Source organism: Anomaloglossus baeobatrachus, chromosome 3 (assembly GCF_048569485.1).
Source record: "Anomaloglossus baeobatrachus isolate aAnoBae1 chromosome 3, aAnoBae1.hap1, whole genome shotgun sequence".
Lineage (NCBI taxonomy): Eukaryota > Metazoa > Chordata > Amphibia > Anura > Aromobatidae > Anomaloglossus > Anomaloglossus baeobatrachus.
Genome location: NC_134355.1, coordinates 251,261,190 through 251,281,098, shown reverse-complemented (window position 1 = coordinate 251,281,098; position 19,909 = coordinate 251,261,190). Strand labels below are relative to the sequence as shown.

The following is a 19,909-nucleotide window of genomic DNA, read 5'->3' as shown; positions in this document are numbered from 1 at the left end:
GTGCGCCTCTTAATGAATCAAGAGTGTCTGACTCCAGCTCGATCCCTCAGCCTGAAAAATGGTGGTCTTCATGAAACGGGGCAATGAACTATTGTGTAGTCCGGTTAGTCAGAGGTGAAGACACGTCACTCAGACCGGAGCAGTTTTGGAAGCCATAGAAGACAGCGATCGATTGGAGAATGTTTTAAGGCTCCTACTCTCCACTGCACACATTTAGACTGATTTCGGGATAGGATTTTTGGGTGGCCCTGTGCTTTGCCTACCATGGCTCGTCAGCTTCAGGCCTATGAAATTATTAGTACAAACAAGGTAACTTTTCCTCAGTTATCTGACGGCCATTTCCATCAAAATGATAGGTGTGCACTTGGCCTGTCGTACATGTCCGCATGGGCGACATTTTCATTTACTGATTGTCTTGCCAATTTTGATCATTTTAATGGATGCATACTATAAGATATCAGTCAAGCATAGCAACATTTAGCAAAAATCAATACTTGCACTCAGACTGCAGTATTAACTATGATTGCAGTGCCTGGAATTTACTTTTAAGGTCACAATTGCCGGATATCTTCCCATATATGCCAGCTTTATTCAGTAATTACATTGGCCTTCATGGGGATTCGGACCAGTGCCCTGTTTTCCGGTGCTGCCACTCAAGGCCACATATGCATAATGAATATGCTTATTTAATTAGATAATATTTTGCCTTGGTGATATTTCCATTTTTTCGTTATCAGGTGAACATGGATGGCTTTCCTGCCTTGTTTAGTTACATTATGCATCCAAATGCCTGCTGGTGCTGCTCCCCTGTATGCCTAAATTGGCATTCTGTATGGATGCTCGGGAAAGTGTTAAACAGATTTATGAGAGCAGAGGGGATTGCTTCTCTCCCTTACTTGATAAAAATAATTGAAGCTTGCCTGATTAAATGCTTCCACATGTAGAGAGAATCTCGTATTCCAGTCATGTTCCTCTTATCAAGCCGCAGCTCTGTTCTGACAATCACACTGCAGAAGCTCAGGGCTGCGCTACATCAGAAGAATTGGGAATTACTCCGAGACCCACAAGAGCAGCCGCACAAAAGCTCCAGCCAAATTGCCGAACTTTCTGAAGCCTGGAGTTCTCTTCTGCTGAGTTGTAGAGAATTGACACTCGTACACAGCAAGAACCAAGTCCAAAATGTGTAATTACACGGTAATGGCAAATATCCAACTTCTGTTAGTGTTCATTTTACTAGGAACAGCAAAGGCCGGGCATGTTTGGTACTGAACGCACACATTTTCTCTCGTATACCTGATGTCTGCAGCAACCACCGCCAGCTAACTTTTCTTGCCACATTTGCCTTTATGCTTGCCACTATGTCACTTGCTGTGATTCTTGCTACATATGCCACAGTTTCTTTGCTTCTTGACACACATGCCATATTTGCTTTGATTCTTGCCACGTATACTACATTTGCTTGTATTCTTGCCATATTTGCCTTCATTCTTGCCACGTTTGCTGTGATTTTTTGCCACATATCCAACATTTTCTTTGATTCTTGCCACATATTCCACATTTGCCTTCATTGCCACCTTTGCAATGATTCTTGCCTTGCATGCCACATTTGCTGTGATTCTTGCCACGTATGTCACATTTGCTTTGATTCTTGCACGTAAACCACATTTTCTGTAATTTTCTACTACAAACTGTCAAATAGATTTTTTTAGGGTATCTATAGAAGAAAATTATAGATGTACATATGTTACATGGATTCTGTTAAAAGATTTTACCCTGCATATCTGCTAGAGGAGCTAGACAGGAGCCCTGCAGAGGGGCTATATGTTCCTCGCAATACAGTATAAACAGCCTCATGAATAAGAATATAATAGTATTAGAGTAGGCGTGACAGATTGCAGTGGCAGCACGGCCACGATTCCACATGCAGGCAATCCCATGGCCACATGCTTGCGATCACGTGCTGACTAGACGTGTTTGGCTTTTCTCAATACAAGAGAATTGGGATAGGATCTTGGAGATGGGAATAATCGTTTAAGGGTAGTGATCAGATCTTGCACTGACATAATAGTGAGTTGATAGGATGCAGTGACAGTCGGGAACATATTCAAGGCCCCACTACTTCCATCCTTTTACTTCCAGGAAGCTTCGTAGAATGTTAGATCTTTAGTCTATATATTCTAATACAAAAATATTACAGTATAAAGAACAATCTATTAAATGATACCAGGTTTATCCCCTAAGGGGGCTAAAAAAATGATTTCAAAGATGAGGAAGTCTTTAAGTTTCCAAATAAAAAAAATAAATAATAAAATTAAAATTTGAATAGCCTTTCTTTTTCCAGTATATTACATGGTAAAGTGAATGGTGTCTTTCAAAATGACAGAAAAATTTAACACGGATGTCACACGTACCCATGTTACCCTATTGTGTACTGACACGGCCGTGTTTTAACATGGACCGTGTGGCCCAAATATTTCACACTGAGACGTGTCCAGTTTTACTCCGGCAGCACGGGTGTCACACGGACCGCACACTGTTGTGTGACATCAGTGTGACACGGACCAGAGAAAACTGCTCCTGACCCCCTCTCATTATTTTCATTGATTATTCACTGCAGTGAGCAGCTGGGAGCAGTGGCATCGCGGTGACAGCACTGAAGACAGCATCGCCGAGGACAGCAGTGACAGGTGAGTATCCTGCCAGCAGTGTGTGTGCAGGGACGTCCAGGAGGTCATCGGCTTTCCCAATGAACTCTGATGACCTCCTGATGACACCCCGTCAACTGCGCTACAGCGAGTGTCACGATGGTGACTTCCAGGGGTTCATGAGATTTAATTGAGAACTCAGATGACCCCCTGGATGTCACTGCACAAACCGCTGTATATTCACCTGTCACCGGCGATGTCCCCGGCGGTGCTGTCCTCGGCTGTGCTGTCTGGCATTGTCCCCGCGATGCTCCGGCTCCCAAATCCTCGGGCAGTGAATAATCAATGAAAATAATGAGCGGGGGTTAGGAGCGGGAGGCAGCAGAGCCGGAGACAGAATCGCTGGATACAGGTAAATATAGAACATCTTTTCATTGCAGAGACACATGTTTTACCCGGTATGTGTCACACATATGACACGCGTGACACACGTGTGACCATAAACCATGCGTGTGACTGGTACCTGATTTAAACACGGACGTCTGAAACCGTCCATACTCGCGTTCTGGACGCTGTGTATTTTTGTGGCGTTCAAATGCAGCGTTGTACAGTGCAAGAAAAGTGGATGTGATTAATAGAAATCTCATGTCCTCTGGGCTTTTTTTATGCTGTTTTAACCTGACCCGCTGACAGTTTTTCCAAGCCGCAGCATGTCAATTTCTTTTGCAGGAACGCTCAGCTTTTTGTGTGGAACTTCCCTATAGACTTGCATTACATGCGGAAACTACGCATCTAAAAGACATAAACGCGATCTTTGTGCGTTTGCACAATGGAAACGCATAAAAAAACACACAATCCGCACCTAAAGATGTTAATACCAGGAGGTTTCAAAAACCCGCTTTCTTTACGGAATGCAACACAGACAAGAAACCAAGCTTCAAAAACGCAATGAAATAAACACAAGCTAAAGTGCGAAGATGGTGCAACATTCTGCAGTGTTAAAAACGCAGCGGATCATGCAACGTAGCCTTAAACATCGCGTAAATGCAGTTTGTGGTGTGAAATATTTGGACACATCCAATTTAAAGCCAAAGTGTGAAGTTGGATATCCAGTCCTATCTGTGAACCGCATTGTTTAGAGTAAGAGTAGCTGAGTGCCTTGAAAAAGTATTCATACCCCTTAAACCTTTCCACATTTTTTTCACATTACACCTACAAACTTAAATGTATTTTACGTGATATACCAACTTTTAAGTTTGTGAGTATAACATGGAAAAATGTGGGAAAGTTCAAGAGGCATGAATAAATTTTCAAGGCACTGTAGTTTTGGGAGATAAAGATTTTACTTGCATAAATCCTTGCTCTTTTTCTGTGCTTAGAAATCTAGTGGGTGGTTCTAATCGATTGACAGCTCTCTGCAGATGCCAGTGGTTGGCTTCCATCTAGCAAAGAGTAGTATTTGCACAAGTGGAAGAGGCAGTTGTAGGGAAACTTACAAGGGAATATATGGGATTTACTCCTTTCTTGCGGTTTGTGGGGATTCTTGTACCATATTATCAAACCATGCATATGACTTCAATGCTACTTTAGACAAGTCCAATTTGTAGGCTTAAGAAGAATCTGTCAGTAAGATCAACCTTCCCATCCCAAACTGCATATACAGGCATACCAGTCCTTAAAGGCTAAATCCATCAACACCTTTATATCTTTCTATAAGTTGCTGCATTAGAAATTATCATTTACACTTGTGCAAAAGTTGGATTAAGTGCTCTGGGCATGACAGAAGAAGCCTCTGCCTCAGGACATTGTTTCCCCACCCAGCACCAGCCTCTTTGGCTTGATTAATAGCTTGCTGTCTTTATCGTGTCTGGTGCCAAGCAAGGAAAGCAGAACTTGAGCTATCAATCCAGCTAAAGAGGCTGGTGCTGGGCGGGGAAACAACCTGGAGAGGCAGATGCTCCTTAAATGCTCTCATACCTAAAGCACTTAAAGGGGTATTACCATCTCAAAGATCGTATATGTAGTAGGTGTAATATTAATAATAATAATAATAATAATAATAATTACCTCCAAATAGAAATGTAGTATAGCTCTCCTGATACACCCATGTCTCCTACCTTATCTGCAGGGCTTGCAACTTAGGTATACATGGTTACGATCATGAGCAACTGTCACTATGAGTGGACTTAACACTAAGTTGCAATGTCCTGCACATGAGGTAAGAAACATGACTATATCAGGATAACTATGCTAATTTCTAATTGGAAGTATTTGCTAATATTTTTATTATTACGCCTACTACATTTTGGGAAAGGATCTTGCAGATAGGAATAATAGGTGGTTTGATGGGGTTGAGCTTACCGATGTGGCTACAATCAAAGGTTCCTTTTTAAGAAGAACTTATCACCATTCTGAGCTGCCCTTTTAAGATAAGAAAGCGCAGAGTGGATCTCGCGTCCGTCCCTGACCCTCTATCTTCTAACTAAAGCAAAGCTGCCACATGATATACTGTATACAGGAGTTACCAATCGTTAACATTATTATAACGGCTACCCATCAGCATTGCACACAAAATGTGGCGGTGATACGAGATTGGCCACTTTTCCAGAGAGTGAGGCAGCAGAGGGTTGTGGGATCTATTCACACCCAATTTTTGCAGGTTTTTAGGGTGACACTAGGGACACTGGGAATTTTGTTTCTCCAACCATTGTTATTTAGTACTGTCGCCTGTCTGTGGCTGCCCACGATTTTTTTTTTAAATATAAATGGCAGCCACACAGGCGATAGGTTCTCTTTAAGAAGTTAAGTATGGGGGTTTCCATTGTACCCAGCTCTCTTCTTCCAGCTCATGTATGTCATTGTCTCTTATATGATTTATAGCAGTTTACAGTAGTTTAGTCACTTGTATTTTATGGTTATCACTAAGGAAGGTTCAGTGTGGGTCAGGGTTTTGTAAGGCAGGATGCATCTGGCTGAAACATGCATGGCTCAGCCATGACAGCACCGACCTAACGTTTCCAGGAGCGCTTATAATTCTGCGTGCTGTCCAAGCTAACTGGATCCAGACAGCCTGCTCACTCATATTGATGAAGAATAGCAGCTCATTACATAGTAAGTTCTCCTACCATATCACAAAGCTGATACGTGGGCATTTCTAGGGGCGGCTCTGCATGGCACATGGAACCTGATGATTGAATTGTTTATTGATTCTATCCTTTGTAGCATTTGGAGCAGCGCTCCGCATCCTATAGAGAAGCCATTGTCTCGGAATATAAACAATGTATTCATATAGCAGGGCGGACACTTTGTTTTCTTATCCACGTTTGTCTTTGTCTTCTATACCCATATAGAACTACAAATAAATGGTTTAGTTAGTGTCTGTAAAGGAGTGACGCAGAAGCTTTAATGATGCATTCACCCATCCAGCACTGACTTTGTGGAAAGTATGATTTCCCCTTCGTTATATTGTACCATGATGATACTAATAGATCCATGTAAAATCTGTAATAACTCACATCCTGAACACTAAACACAGAATATGTGATGTTAACCCAATATATTTTGTTTTACTTTTTAATATGAATTGCATTGTGCGCTCAATCTGTGCGATCATTATGTAATTAATCCATTAGTAATAATACCATGAATTATTTAGTTGCCTTTATTGCACAAGTAACAGTTGTGAATGAAGACGCCTCTTCTGTTCTATAGGAATTACATATTAATAAGGTAAGGCTATGGTAGAGAATGAATCACTCTCAGATATAAGAACTCTGCAGTGATTTAGTGGTGAGTATGAAGCATTACATTGCTGGCATTTATGAGATTGCCATATAGCACCCTTGTACATTATAGGGAAGAATGTGCTCAGTTGTCTCACAAACATCACAATAAATCTTGCTTAGTAACTTACAGCATTAAGCCACATCAGAATGTCGTCTGTTTCATCATTTCCCACCAAAAGTCCCTCTGCTAAATTACAGAAAAGGAAGTGGGATGGTTGAGATAAAGCCAAGCAGGGTTTTCTGTATCGGAGTATAGCCCATTATCATCCAATTTCTTGGCAGTAACATTGAATACGTTTCAGAAACTGTTACGTACATTCACACACATGAATGGATACTCAATTCCTGTAAGTACTCAAATGTAAGTTTCATTACTGAATGGATGCTCGTGGCTGTACAATTAATCTGTAAAAAAGTCATAAAGTAGAGATAAGATCTTTTCAAATTCACAGGCTTTACAGAATTTTCCCCAAAAGTTTGATATACGGTGAATACATTTGAGGAAATCTCAATACTGGAAAGCTTGTAATTGCTCAGAAAATACACATGAGAAAGAACTCCACTGCCGAGAAGAGCTTACACTCTACAGGAGAGAGAAGACCCCACCAAAATGAGCTTACACATTGTAGGCAAAAGAGAAAAGAGCACTCTGACCATAGGAGCTTACACTTTATAGGAGAAAGTGAGAGGAACCCTCTGAACATAAGAGCTTACTCTTTACAGAGGAGAGAGAAGGGGAGAGAGGACCTTGCTGATAAGAGCTTACATGCTATAGAAAAGAGACCAAGAATCCTGGTGACTATAAGAACTTACACTCCACCAGAGAAAGATACTGGACCCTGCTGACCATAAGAGAAAGAGGACCCCACTGATCTTAAGATGCAGTGTGGGAAAGGGTGTTGGGCAAAACTCGAATCAAAGCTCAAAGTGTTTGAATTTGCATGAAATCACAATTTTCAGGACATTTCACTGGAGCTCGATCTTCAGCGTATTGATCCACTCATCTCTTATAAATAGCAATTTGATCTCTAGTCTGCTGGCAACAAGCAGTAGGAATCCATATTTCATTCAGCTTTCCTATCCCTACTTTTTAGTGTGGGCCCATTTTACAGACTTTTTTTTTTTGTAATGGCCTTCAGCTTGATCTCAAGCCAGTGACTTGATGAATGAACACTCTGGAGGAAGATCGATCTTGTGCATGTCTAGATAGGTTCTCTAGGGTCTACTCCACCTTTTTTATTATTGTATCAAGCCATTAGGTTGCGGATCTTCCTCTTCACCTTGTTCGTTCTATTCTTCTAACCATTATGTCCTTCTCCAGTGATTGCTATCATGTGTCCAAAGTAGGCAAGTCGTAATATGATGACCCTTGCTTCGAGTGACGTTGCTATCTTGATTTGTTCCAAAATTGATTTCTTTGGTTTTCTTGCCATCCATGGTATTGATAACCTCATTTGTACAGCACCACATTTCAAAGGTGTCGATTCTTCATCTGTCTGGTTTCTTTATAATCCAGATTTTACATCTTTATGTAGGCACAGAAAAAAAGCGATTTTTGTCACCAGTGACTTGTTCCTCGATATGAAGACCCTGGCTAGCGGCTTTATTGTTGATTTGTCCATAGCTCTATTCCTATACAGTTTAGGTTGCCGTAAACAGCAGTCTGTATTCTGCTCATGGAATGGGGAAACTGAATTCCCAGAAGCCCTGAATGGACATCAGATTAGGCAGGTTTATATTAACTATGTATAAACATATAAACTATTTCAGTGAAGGATCTGAATATAGTAAAAAGGTGAATTAGATAAAAAATACTCCTGAGTATATTTTTTTTTTTATCTAATGCACCCTTCCTTTTTTACTATATTCCGATCCATTACAGAAATAGTTTTTATGTTTATATATACATACTTAATATCTAAAATGAAAGTCTAACTTCCTAAATGTAAATTCCTATATTGCAATATCAAAAAAGTGTTGCTGTGCTCAGTTGTAATATGCACCTTAGCTGAAAGCAGTAGGCTATTAGTTGGACACATTATGGTTTTCATTTTCTGCCTTCATGTACAGTATTTATAGCTCCTTATCTTCCACTGTAATGTGCCACGTTTCTTGGTGGACTAAGTCACATATGTTTTATTTTAGGAGAAATCGGATACTGGCTCCACATCGTTACAGCTGCGATCCCCCCAAAGTGAAGTAAGTGCAATAAGTAATTATTTCCTTGTAATTTCCTAAGCCTTTATTGTAATTATTATGCAGTTATCCAGCCTCTTTTAACCCACCACTTAGATACAATGGCTAAATCCATATTTCTATTTTTAGGACTCTGTTGGGTTCAATAGCACGTTATCTACACCAGAGACTGAAAGAAAGTAAGTCGTTTTTGGTTTGGCTTGTACCTAGCATAGCTTGGTGGAGAGAGAAATAATAACACGTGTATATAGATGTCGTTAAGAAAACTTCCAACAAATGGATATAAGGATGTGTAAGCATGCATGTCGAAATAGTAAAAAAAAGTGTAATTTGTGCTAAATTAATGAAAAACATGCATGTAAGATCGTTGATGTGGCACAGTTTACTAGGTACGGTAGACACTGATTTCCATCATCATTCTATTGGCATACATTTAAAAGGAACCGGTTAGGTCGAGTAACATTATTGACCTGGAGATATTGAGATACTCTGTAGGTTAATAGCATTATGGAAGTGCCCAACTGCTGTACTGATAGTGAAGCTGTCAGGAGAAAATAACTTTGTCGCAGAAGCCAACAGCTGTCAGTCATATGGGCATGTGAGCGCAGCTTCAGTCACCACTTTGTATAGTGTGAGCAGCGGCTGTAAGCACTCCTCGACACGTTGACTGAAAGCCGGCTCAGCACTGATCTCTGCATTGTGAGCTGCCAGCCAGTGACTGGGATGTGCTTACAGCTGCTACTTAAAGTATACTCAGCTGTGATTGCACTCACATCAGCATGTCTGACTGACACCCGCCTCAGCACTGATCTCTGTAGACTAGAGTGAGCTGCCAGTCAATGACTGGACGTGTTTACAGCTGCTACTCACAGAATACTCAGCTGTGATTGCAGTCACATCAGCATGTCTGACTGAAAGCTGGCGGCTCCCGACACAAATACATTTCATTTTTTCCTCGTGCTGTAGATTTACTCCAGGTTATTAGCCTTATCCAACTTGACAGGTTCTATTTCAGTAAACATTTTTTATCAAAATCCGTTCATGTAGTTTTTAAATGTTATACATTTTAGAATTCTAGTAATAGTGGGATGCAGCTCCATCATAAAATCTAATGTTTGTAAAACGTTTAGAAGAAATTTAGAAAGCTATTCTATGTGCTGTATACTCCTGTCTGTGCCTGAACTCGCCTTCCACTGAAAAGATGGAGATTGTAAAGCTTTATTCACACCTCCATGTATCACACAGATGCTGCTTATGATATGAGTCCTGCCCTTATGAAACACTGCAATTAGAATTGGGGCGTTCGGTCTGCAAATTGGAACAAGCTTGATCTTGTCTCTTATTATTTTAAGAACATTAATCCACAGAAAAACCAAGACGTGTAAAATCCCAACTACCGTATGTCTGTGCAATCCCATGCACAATAATATCAGATATGTTAATGAGACTGAAATAGAGTAGTTTCTATTCTTAGCTCTTATGTCTGTTATGTCCGTTTTTACACTGGTTTTGGAGTGACTTTTATTCAAGTAGTCATTAGGGGTAAAGCTTAAATCACAAAAATATGAGAAAGACATGGTGTTAGGAGAGGGGCATAAAAATTCTGTATAGACAAAGTGCACGATCACTTGTATACACTCTACGTGACTCAGATCCACAGCTGCTATAAAGGTGTCTGTGATATTACTGGGTTAATCCCTTTTGAAAACACCTTTTCTTTGAGCCCAGTCTTGCTGCTTCAAACACTTCTGGAAATCCTGTCTCAACTAGATACTCACAGTGAGTTGTCAGAAGTGGACCATTTACTTTAAAAAGAACCTGTCAGCAGTATTTTGTAATGTAAAGTAAAGACATGGCCAGAATGGCGCTGTAATACTGATTAAATTTATATATTTGGTGAAGAAATCTGCTCTGGGGTTCTTCTTTAATCACAATTTGAAGTTTTCTGCTAATAGATTTTGATGCACAGGGGCCGGACTGTACACAGGGTCTTGTCCTCCCCGTCTGTGATTCCCCAGCCCCTCCGCCTGCCTGCAGGCTGTGAATGACAGGTCACTGCTGACATTTCAATGAAATTTCAAGACAGGATGCAGGATATTCACAGAACTGAGGCATGCAGAGGAATCACAGACAGGGAGGAACGACCCTGTGTACAATCCAGCAGTGTACCAGTCCCTGTACACCGAAATCTTAGCCGAAAGCCTCAAAGAAGTGATTTCTTCACCAAAGATATCAATTTAGTCAGTATAACAGCTCCATTACAGCTACAGTATGTCTAGTTTACATTACAAAATAGTGCTGACAGGTTCTCTTTAACAAAATGTTTATCTGGTTTAAAAAACTGTTTTCACGTATCCTGATGCGGTATATGTACATGTGGTGTACCTGAAATGATTTTTGTTATAGGAAAATGCTCCAAGAAAACGCCAGCAGTGTTTTTCCTAAAGCATCTTCTTTTACATCTTTTGTGCTGTTCAGCTTTTTTTTTCCTATTCCAGATATAACATAGTAGGAGCTTCCAAGTGGAATTCGCCGCGGGGAAGTTCGGTTACTTATTTTAGCCTCCCAACGACTTTTTCAGATGGTTCTGTAAATAAAATGTCATATGATTGTGTATGCACATACCTGTAGAGTATTCGGAGTTTATACAGGCAGTCCCTCACATGAGACCTCACATACAGAACATGGGACTGCTTCTAGAGAGCATTTCTCTTTTCCTGGAGGGCCCAGCACATCCATTTGTTACACAGGCAACTCATTTATACCAATGGCCAGAGTACAAAGCTTACGGTCAACTGTGGCTGTGCAGTAGGGGACTTAACACTTGCTACTGTGCTCCCTTGCAGATTACAAGGGCCTTGTAATTATTTCATTTTTTTGGGGGGAATCCTTTTGCTGTAATGAAAATGTTACAGGGGCAACAAGCCCTTCTAAATGTCTTAACCCATTACAACATTTAAGGCATACAGATGACATAAATGTGAGTATTGAGATAAATGCGATAGGCACTCAACGGTAAGTAGGTGCTCAATGGTAGAATAATTGCAATCCAGAAGAGAAAATACCATGGCACATTAAATGAATGCAAAATGAAATGTATCTCGTAGCAGCGAGTATATGTATATGGGACAACGTTTCGGTCAATGAACATTATTCATGGCTAACAGAGTGGCAGACATTAGCGTGCTGAAGAGTGTCTTCCACTCTGCCAGCTGTGCAATAAGGTCCATTGACCGGAACGTTGGCCCATATACACACTCTCTGCTATGAAATACATTTCATTTTGCATAAATGTCAGTATGTCCTTTTAATCCCTTCATGACCAAGAACGGACCATTTCGTCCTTGGTCGTGTCTCTGACTTTGAGTCGAGCCCACGCACTGAGCTTGCATCTTTCCCTGCACATGTCGGCTGATCTGATCAGCTGACGTACAGCTAACAGGCGTGGGTGGATTAGATCTGACAGCGCGATCTAACACTCACTGGTGGGGAGCGTGCCATTTCCTGCTCTTATTGGCAGCACTGTAATCACGGGGCGCTGATGGGAAGTCATGACAGCTGGGGGTCAGCTGATGACCCCGTCACTGTCATGAAGTTCCTGTGAACATTTCTGCTGTTCAGAGGGGTGCTGAAGCATCGCTCTGAACAGCAAAAGCGATTGGACAGTGTGAGTTTCACATTCCCTAAAAATAAAGCAATAATACTAATAAAAAGACAAACACATTTATTATTGCTGTGTGTTTTGTAATATCCCGTCTATCAAAATAGAAGATACATTTTATCCCGTCGGTAAACTGTTATGCAAAAAAAGATTTGAAACCCCAAATTCCTTTTTTTTTTTTTTGGTCACTTCAACATTACAATAATATACAATAACATGCAAGCAAGACATCACATCTGCACCAATATAAAATAATTAAAAACGTCAGCTCCTGATGCAAACAAAACCCCCACACAGCCCCAGATCCCAAAAAATAAGAATGTTACAGGTCTCGGAGAATGGAGCTATATTCTATTCTTCTTTTTTTTTTTTTTTTTTTTTTAATATATATATAACAAACTTTTGCAATTTTTATAACCACTTAAAGAATAAAAAAAGAGTTTCTTATCTGCAAACTCATGCTGACCTGGGAATCATACAGCCAGTGAAGATAATAAATACCCCCCCCTCAAAAACCGTTGTGGAATTGCACTTTTTTTGCAATTTCACTACACTTGGAATTTGTTTCCTTATGTTCCAGTACAAAGTGTCAGAATCAATGGCGTCATTCAAAATTACAACTCGTCCTGCAAAAAAGCCCCATATGGCTATATTGATGAAAAATAAGTCACTTGGAAGAAGGGGAGGAAAAAACAAAAAACTGAAAATCACCCGAGGGTGAAGGTGTTAAGGATCTCCGCTTTGGCCTCCTTTTTAAAGAGTTGTTTTCAGGAGACAAGCCCTCTGGGCCACTGGCTGCAGAAATGTAAGATATCTTGCTAGGGCTAGTTTGGGTACGAGATGCTCAGTCACCCAGAAAAGAACTTGATGTACAGAATCATTTTCAGCTATTAGCAGCAAAAGCGGATGAGCCGCTTGGAAATAATGATTTTCTGCTCATTTAAACAGCAATAATGTGAGCAAACCAGCATCAGCTCCATAATTATTGTTCTCGAAGTTCCACCAGAAGTTACAAATAGCATTTACACAAATATGTCTATTAACTGAGGCTTCCGGTAACTATATACTTAAGCATATTTGACTTGTCACGCTCCAAATATTTTTTTTTTTAAAGGACGTTATTAAGGATAGAGCAACCCATAGTAATCTCTGTAATCTTAATGGAATGTGCAGTGGAATGTTAAAAAGGATTACGGGAGTGTTTATTGTTAATATCCTATGTGGATTCTTTTTTTTTTTTTTTCTTGGAATTATTATTGAATTGGTAGTTGCTCAATGCTGGGAAATGCTGAATTATTTCCTACTGTTTAAAGAGAATTGAGGATATTATTCCAAATTAATTATTTGGTACCTATCTTTTGGGTCAATGGGGAGTCAACTATGGTGTCTGCTACAGTTTGACCCTTATATACTGTTCCCCCTTTCAGCCAGACATGGGTAACAGTCTCTGAATAGAGGAGGCAGGACAGGACCCCTTCTACATTCGGATTCCTCATGGGAGTGGCTTTTGTGCTGGGGAGGTCCTTTATTTTGTCCGCCTTCAAATCAGAGTATTAATTAAGGCTGGAATTAGTTTCTAAAGTTAATGAGAAAACCCCCACATCTGTTTTTTGGAAACTTATTGCTCTAAAGTGTATATGAATTTATTGCTCTAAACTTATTCCACTATGTGTATTATTGAAGGAAACTTTCAATCATTTCATACATTTCAGTCGGAATGTGAAACCAAGGGAGGGACAGAATGAGAAGACCCATATACTAATCATAAGAGGGTTAACTGCGTAAATTGCACCTCTGTTGTACAGATAAGGCTTTAAAGCTTAAGCCCCCCCCCCCCCGTCACATTTAACGACTTACCAGCGATCCCGAAAACGATGCGACCTGATAAGGATCGCTGGTAAGGCGCTGAAAGGTCGCCGGTGAGATGTTACATAGTCAGATCTTACCAGCGATGCAGTAACGATGAGCGACCTGTATAGGAGGTCATTGTTTGGTGTCAAACACAGCGATGTGTCCTGCCCAGCAGGACATTACCTTTGAAGAAAATGGTCGGGACCCTTTGGCAACGACTAGCGATCTCTGAGCGGGCCTGATCGCTGGTAGGTGTCACACATAACGAGATCGCTAGCAAGATTGTTACTGCGTCATAAAAATGATGACTCAGCAACGATCTCGTTAGCGATCTCGTTGTGTGTTATGGGACCTTTAGGGGACTGTGCTCCCTATCATCTCCTGGTGACTGTAGCAGTCTTTCAGACTTATCTTGCAAGTTTTTCCTATTCATTTTAACTGCCATAAAGTATAAACCCTACTATGACAGGCAATCGGGAAATACAGAATGGAAGTGCATCACTCCAGGAAGGTTAAAGGTAAAGACCAAACACAGTGGGGTACATTCCCTAATCAAAACTGTGACTTAATTTTTACTTTATTGCTATGTTGGAGACATGATTTTGTGTATAATTACTATTATTTAAGTATTATACCGTAGGTTGTCTACCTATACTTGTTAGTGCAGCTTTTCCTCATAGACTGCACAGCGCTCCAGTCGATAAAATGGTGGCTGGTGAAGGGATTTGTGACCAGTCCATCTGCTTTCTCCAAAAGAAAAGCAGCTTTCTTATGCGAGTTGTTTTTCTATTGGAGGAGTAAGAACAAGGCTCCAAATACTAAGACTGATTTGATACTTTTAGGGCCCCTTGCATTAAGTTTGACCTCATGTCGGGGGCCATTGTGCCCTCCTTACAGAACATGTCTCCTGATGAACCCTGAAAATGGAGGGTGAAACACATTGTGAATATTGAGAAAGCTACCCTAAGCAACAAGATGGAATAACAGTAACTTTAAGCTGAGTGATTTACCGCTACTTAACCTATCTGTATGATGCCCTATCCATTATTATTAGGGTGTCAATAGAATACAGGGTGAGCTGACGTGGAGCTAACGTGTCTGCCTAGGGGGAAAAAACTCAACGGCTAGGCAGTGTTAAAATATAGGGCTTGAGACCTATAGGGACAGATTAATATCCGCGTCTAATATTATTCCTGCTGTGAGTCATTGCTATTATGCTATTATATGCTTACACAGTGGAACCTTGGTTTCGAGTAACTTGGTGTGCGAGTATTTCACTATACGAGCAAAGCTTGCTGTAAATTTGTAACGCAGTTTACGAGCAATCTTTGCTGCATGAGCAAATACTCACCGCATACACTTTTGCAGTCCGCACAAACACACACACATATGCTCACCTTACCTTCCGTTCCCTCGCCGGCCTCCTGGCTCTTGTAGTCCGCAGGTACAGTATGTGTATCGGGTAACCATTGCAACGATGGAGGAACTTCCACTGTCAGCGCTTCTCAAAGACAGAGCGCTGAGCAAGCATAGGCAAGCAGCTCCTGCGTATGACGTTACGCTGACAGCGGAAGGTCTTGCATCGTCGCGATGATTACTGGATACACATACTGTACCTGCGGACTACAAGAACCAGGAGGCCGGCGAGGAAACAGAGGGTAGGTGAGCATAATGTGTGTGTGTTTGTGTGTATGTAGAATGGCACAATAGGGGACCAGGATGGGACATTGCTTAAGTTGTGGAATGAATTGTCTGAGCTTCCACTATTTCCTATGGGAAATTTTGCTTTGCTAGACGAGTAACTTGTTTTACAAGCACACTCCCAGAACGGATTGTTCTCATAAACCAAGGTTCCACTGTGCTGACACTCACAGCAGATGAGCATTTCTCCTGATCAGAGCAATGCTGAAGCATCGTTCTGATCAGAAGCGATTGGACAGTGCATGCATAAAGTCACCAAGGGGGACTAGTAAAATCAATAAAAAAAAATAAAAAACTTTTAAAAAAAAATAACCCCTCGAAAACCTAAAAGTTTAAATCACCCCTGTTTATCCCCATTGAGAATAAAACAATAATAATAATATAAACGTTTGGTAGTATTTCTTTCAGAAATGCCCAATCAATCAAAATATAAAACCAGTCTGATCAGTAAAGGGCGTACTGAGAAAAAATGAAAACGCCAGAATTACGTTTTCGGGTCTCCGCAATATTGCATTAAAATGCAATAACAGGCGCTCAAAACACTGTATATTTTCAAAGATGGTATGATTAAAAGCGTCAGTTCAAGATGCAAAAAATAAGCCTTCACTGAGGCCCAGATTTCGAATAATGAGCAACAGAAGGGCATTTTTTTTTTCTTTTGACAAAACTCTGAATTTGTTTTAATCACTTAGATAAAAGTAAAACTATAGATATTTAGTATCTACAAACTCATGCTGTCCTGGTGAAGCATAATATGAGGTCGGCTTTAGAAAATAGTGAACAGGGTAAATAAAAAAAAACCTCACAAAACAATTGTGCAATTGCAGGGTTTTTTTGCAGTTTTACCACACAGAATTTTTTTCCCATTTTCCAGTGCCATATGGGGCATAATGAATGGTGTTCAAAAGTACAGTGGAACCTCGGTTTATCATTTCGTTATACGAGCAAAGCTTGCTGTAAATTTGTAACTCCGTTTACGAGCATGCTGCGCCGTATGAGCAAATACTCACCGCACACACTTCCTGTTCCGTACTTCCACCACGCTCTGACCCGCTCTTGCAGTCCGCACAAACGCACACGCACATACATATATTATGCTCACCTTACCTTCCGTTCCATCGCCGGCCTCATGGTTCTTGTAGTTCGCCAATATAGAATGTGTATCGGGTAACCATCGCGACGATGGAGGAACTTCCACTGTCAGCCGCTACTCAAAGGCAGCACACTGACCAATCAGAGGCTAGCGGCTCTTACCTTTTGACGTCAGCGCTCTGGCAGCGGAAGCTCTGGCATCGGTCGCGATGGTTACCCGATATACATCCTGTACCGGTGAGCTACAAGAACCAGGAGGTCGGTGAGGGAATGGAAGGTAAGGTGAGCACAGTGTGTGTGTGTGTGTGTGTGTGTGCGTGCGTGCGTGCGTGCGTGCGTGCGTGCGTGCGTGCGTGCGTGCGTGCGTGCGTGCGTGTGTGTGTGTGTGTGTGTGTGTGTGTGTGTGTGTGCGCGTGTGTGTGTGCGTGTGTGTGCGTGTGTGTGTGCGTGTGTGGAATGGCACAATAGGGGACCAGGATGGGACATTGAACAAGTTGTGGAACAAATAGTCTGAGCTTCCATTATTTCCTATGGGACATTTTGCTTTGCTAGACGAGTAACTTGGTTTACAAGCACACTCCCAGAATGGATCGCTCTCGTAAACCAAGGTTCCACTGTACAACTCTTCCCACAAAAAACAAGCCCCATATGGCTGTATTGATGGAAAAATAAAAAAGTAAGGGCTCTTGGAAGAAGGGGAGAAAAAAACAAAAAAACAGAAAATCGCCTGGGGGTGAAGGGATAAATTAAGTGTAGCTGTAATGTGTAGGTGTCCCAATACTTTAGTCCATTTATTGTATGGCCATTACAGAAAAGTGCTGAATATCAATTCCGCCAATAGCATCCTTATTCTGGTGTAAACTTTCCTGTGTGATCGCTGACTTGTTTCTCCCATTGAGGATCAGGTAAACACAGAGGCTTGATTCGATTTGGCCTCCTGTTTTTATCATGGTCAGCTGCTCCAAATCCAGATATGTACTTGGTCCTCTCTGCAGGGTCTACATTAAGGTGTAGCTATTTGTAAATGAGATCTTCAGCTCTGCAGGGTGCCCGCCAGCCTAAGAAGTATTGTAATCATTTCCCCTTTTCTAGCAATCACGTACAGTGTAGATATAGTTACGTCTTTGCTTCTGAATTTGATATTGTAAATATTACCTGAGGCCCAATGCTAGCCTGTTCACATCACGTCAGTCAATGGTATGTGTTCGGAGAATTTCCTAACAAATACCTCTGACGTATATGATTTTATACTGACTGTATGTCGCCTATAGGCTTTCAGTATAGGACAAAAATAATTTTCACTGCATGCGTCTGTCTTGAATAAGAATAGTAATATAGAGCAGTTCCGGACAGCAAAACACAAAGGTGTACTATTGTAGCACTTATTTGTGAGAAGCCTGCTTCTTGTGACCTACATGCCCATATAGATGGCTTAGGAGGTTTGATCCTACTGACAGATTCTCTTTAAGGTTTTTTGGCATCTTGGGGCTTGTGCAGATAACACAATGCCCATTTTTGCACAATTTGTTCTCTTTGCATTAAGATTAAAATTAGAAATGCAGAAACTATTTTTGGGTTCACATTCTGCAACCACAGTGCATTTTTTGCCACAACTTTTGCTGCAATTTGGAAAATTGCTCTCGAATGTTGCTTGTGATCCTACCCTTAAGGGGGCTTTACACGCAACGAGATCGCTAATGAGATGTCGTTGGGGTCACGGAATTCGTGACACACATCTGGCCTCGTTAGCGACGTCGTTGCGTGAGACACGTACGAGCGTCCGCTAATGATGCAAATTACTCACCAAATCGTTGATTGCTGACACATCACCCATTTCCCAAATGTCATTGCTCGTTCAGGACGCAGGTTGTTCGTCGTTCCTGAGGCAGCACACATCGCTACGTGTGACACCCCAAGAATGATGAACACCACCGTACCTGCGTCCTCCAGCAACGAGGTGGCCGTGACTTTAATGCGGCTGCTCTCGGCCCCTCCGCTTCAATTGGACACCTGCCTTTTGACGTCGCTGTGACGCCATACGAACCTCCCCCTTAAAAAAGAAGCTGTTCGCCGGCCACAGCGACGTCTCTGGGAAGGTAAGTCCGTGTAACGGGTCCTAGCAATAGTGCGACACGGGCATCAATTTGCACAAACGATGGGGATGGGTGCGATCGGCAGCGACATTGCTAGCGATGTCGCTGCATGTAAAGTGGCCTTTAGAGTTCTAGTTTCAGTCAATTGTTAATTCATTCCTCATTTTACTACAAACAAAAAGGACAAATAGCACAGTAATAGGAAATACTGCAACCAAAAAATAAACCCAATCAACAGTATAATCAAATAATTTCTTCCTAAAAAGGAATCTACAGCATACTCTGCATGAAATAGCTGAAATGGCATATGCTTTTATAGCCAGACACTTTTCTGATTCAGAGGGAGAATAGCTTAATAGACGTTGGTCACATAATGGCTTTGTTTATAAGACTTAGATGTCAGGATATCCAGGCCATTCCCTCTAGAAATCATCTGTCCCTTGTTGCATCCGGTCTCCCATCCTGTTACCATTGTTGAGTATGTGTTTTACATATGTGCCCACTTTCTGGATTGCATTTTTAAAGGCTAAAATGAATAACAAATTTGAGGCACTTGGTGACCCACATTCCTGGTGCCTGGTGAGTGTACCCAAATTCTGTGCGGTTTTCTGGTTGTATTAAAGCTTGGCCGAAGTTTCTTGGAAGGATTTTGAAGCAGATCTGCTCCAAAAGTCACATAAATAGCTTCAAATCCTTGTTTGTACACTCATCCTATTTGTTTCAGTTTAATATCCCGCACTGCTATTTATGCAGTGAGGTTTTTGAGAGTTTGACTCTAGTTTTTAACTTCACAACAAAAGAAATAAGGAACATGTCACTACTTTGAGGTGAATTCCTCTTGGAATCAGCTGAAGACTTGACACAGTGTGGAATAAATCACATAAA

General features: G+C 41.2%; 1 protein-coding gene across 2 annotated transcripts in view; it reads left to right on the top strand.

The window, feature by feature from the left end:
* The window catches only part of SASH1 (SAM and SH3 domain containing 1), a 243,539-nt gene that overhangs the window by 80,593 nt on the left and 143,037 nt on the right, over positions 1-19,909 (top strand). For both annotated transcript variants that reach the window (XM_075339794.1, XM_075339793.1), the window contains exons 3-4: positions 8,576-8,629; positions 8,756-8,805. In XM_075339794.1, coding sequence (XP_075195909.1) covers positions 8,576-8,629; positions 8,756-8,805 — 104 coding nt within the window. The remainder of the gene's footprint in view (positions 1-8,575; positions 8,630-8,755; positions 8,806-19,909) is intronic.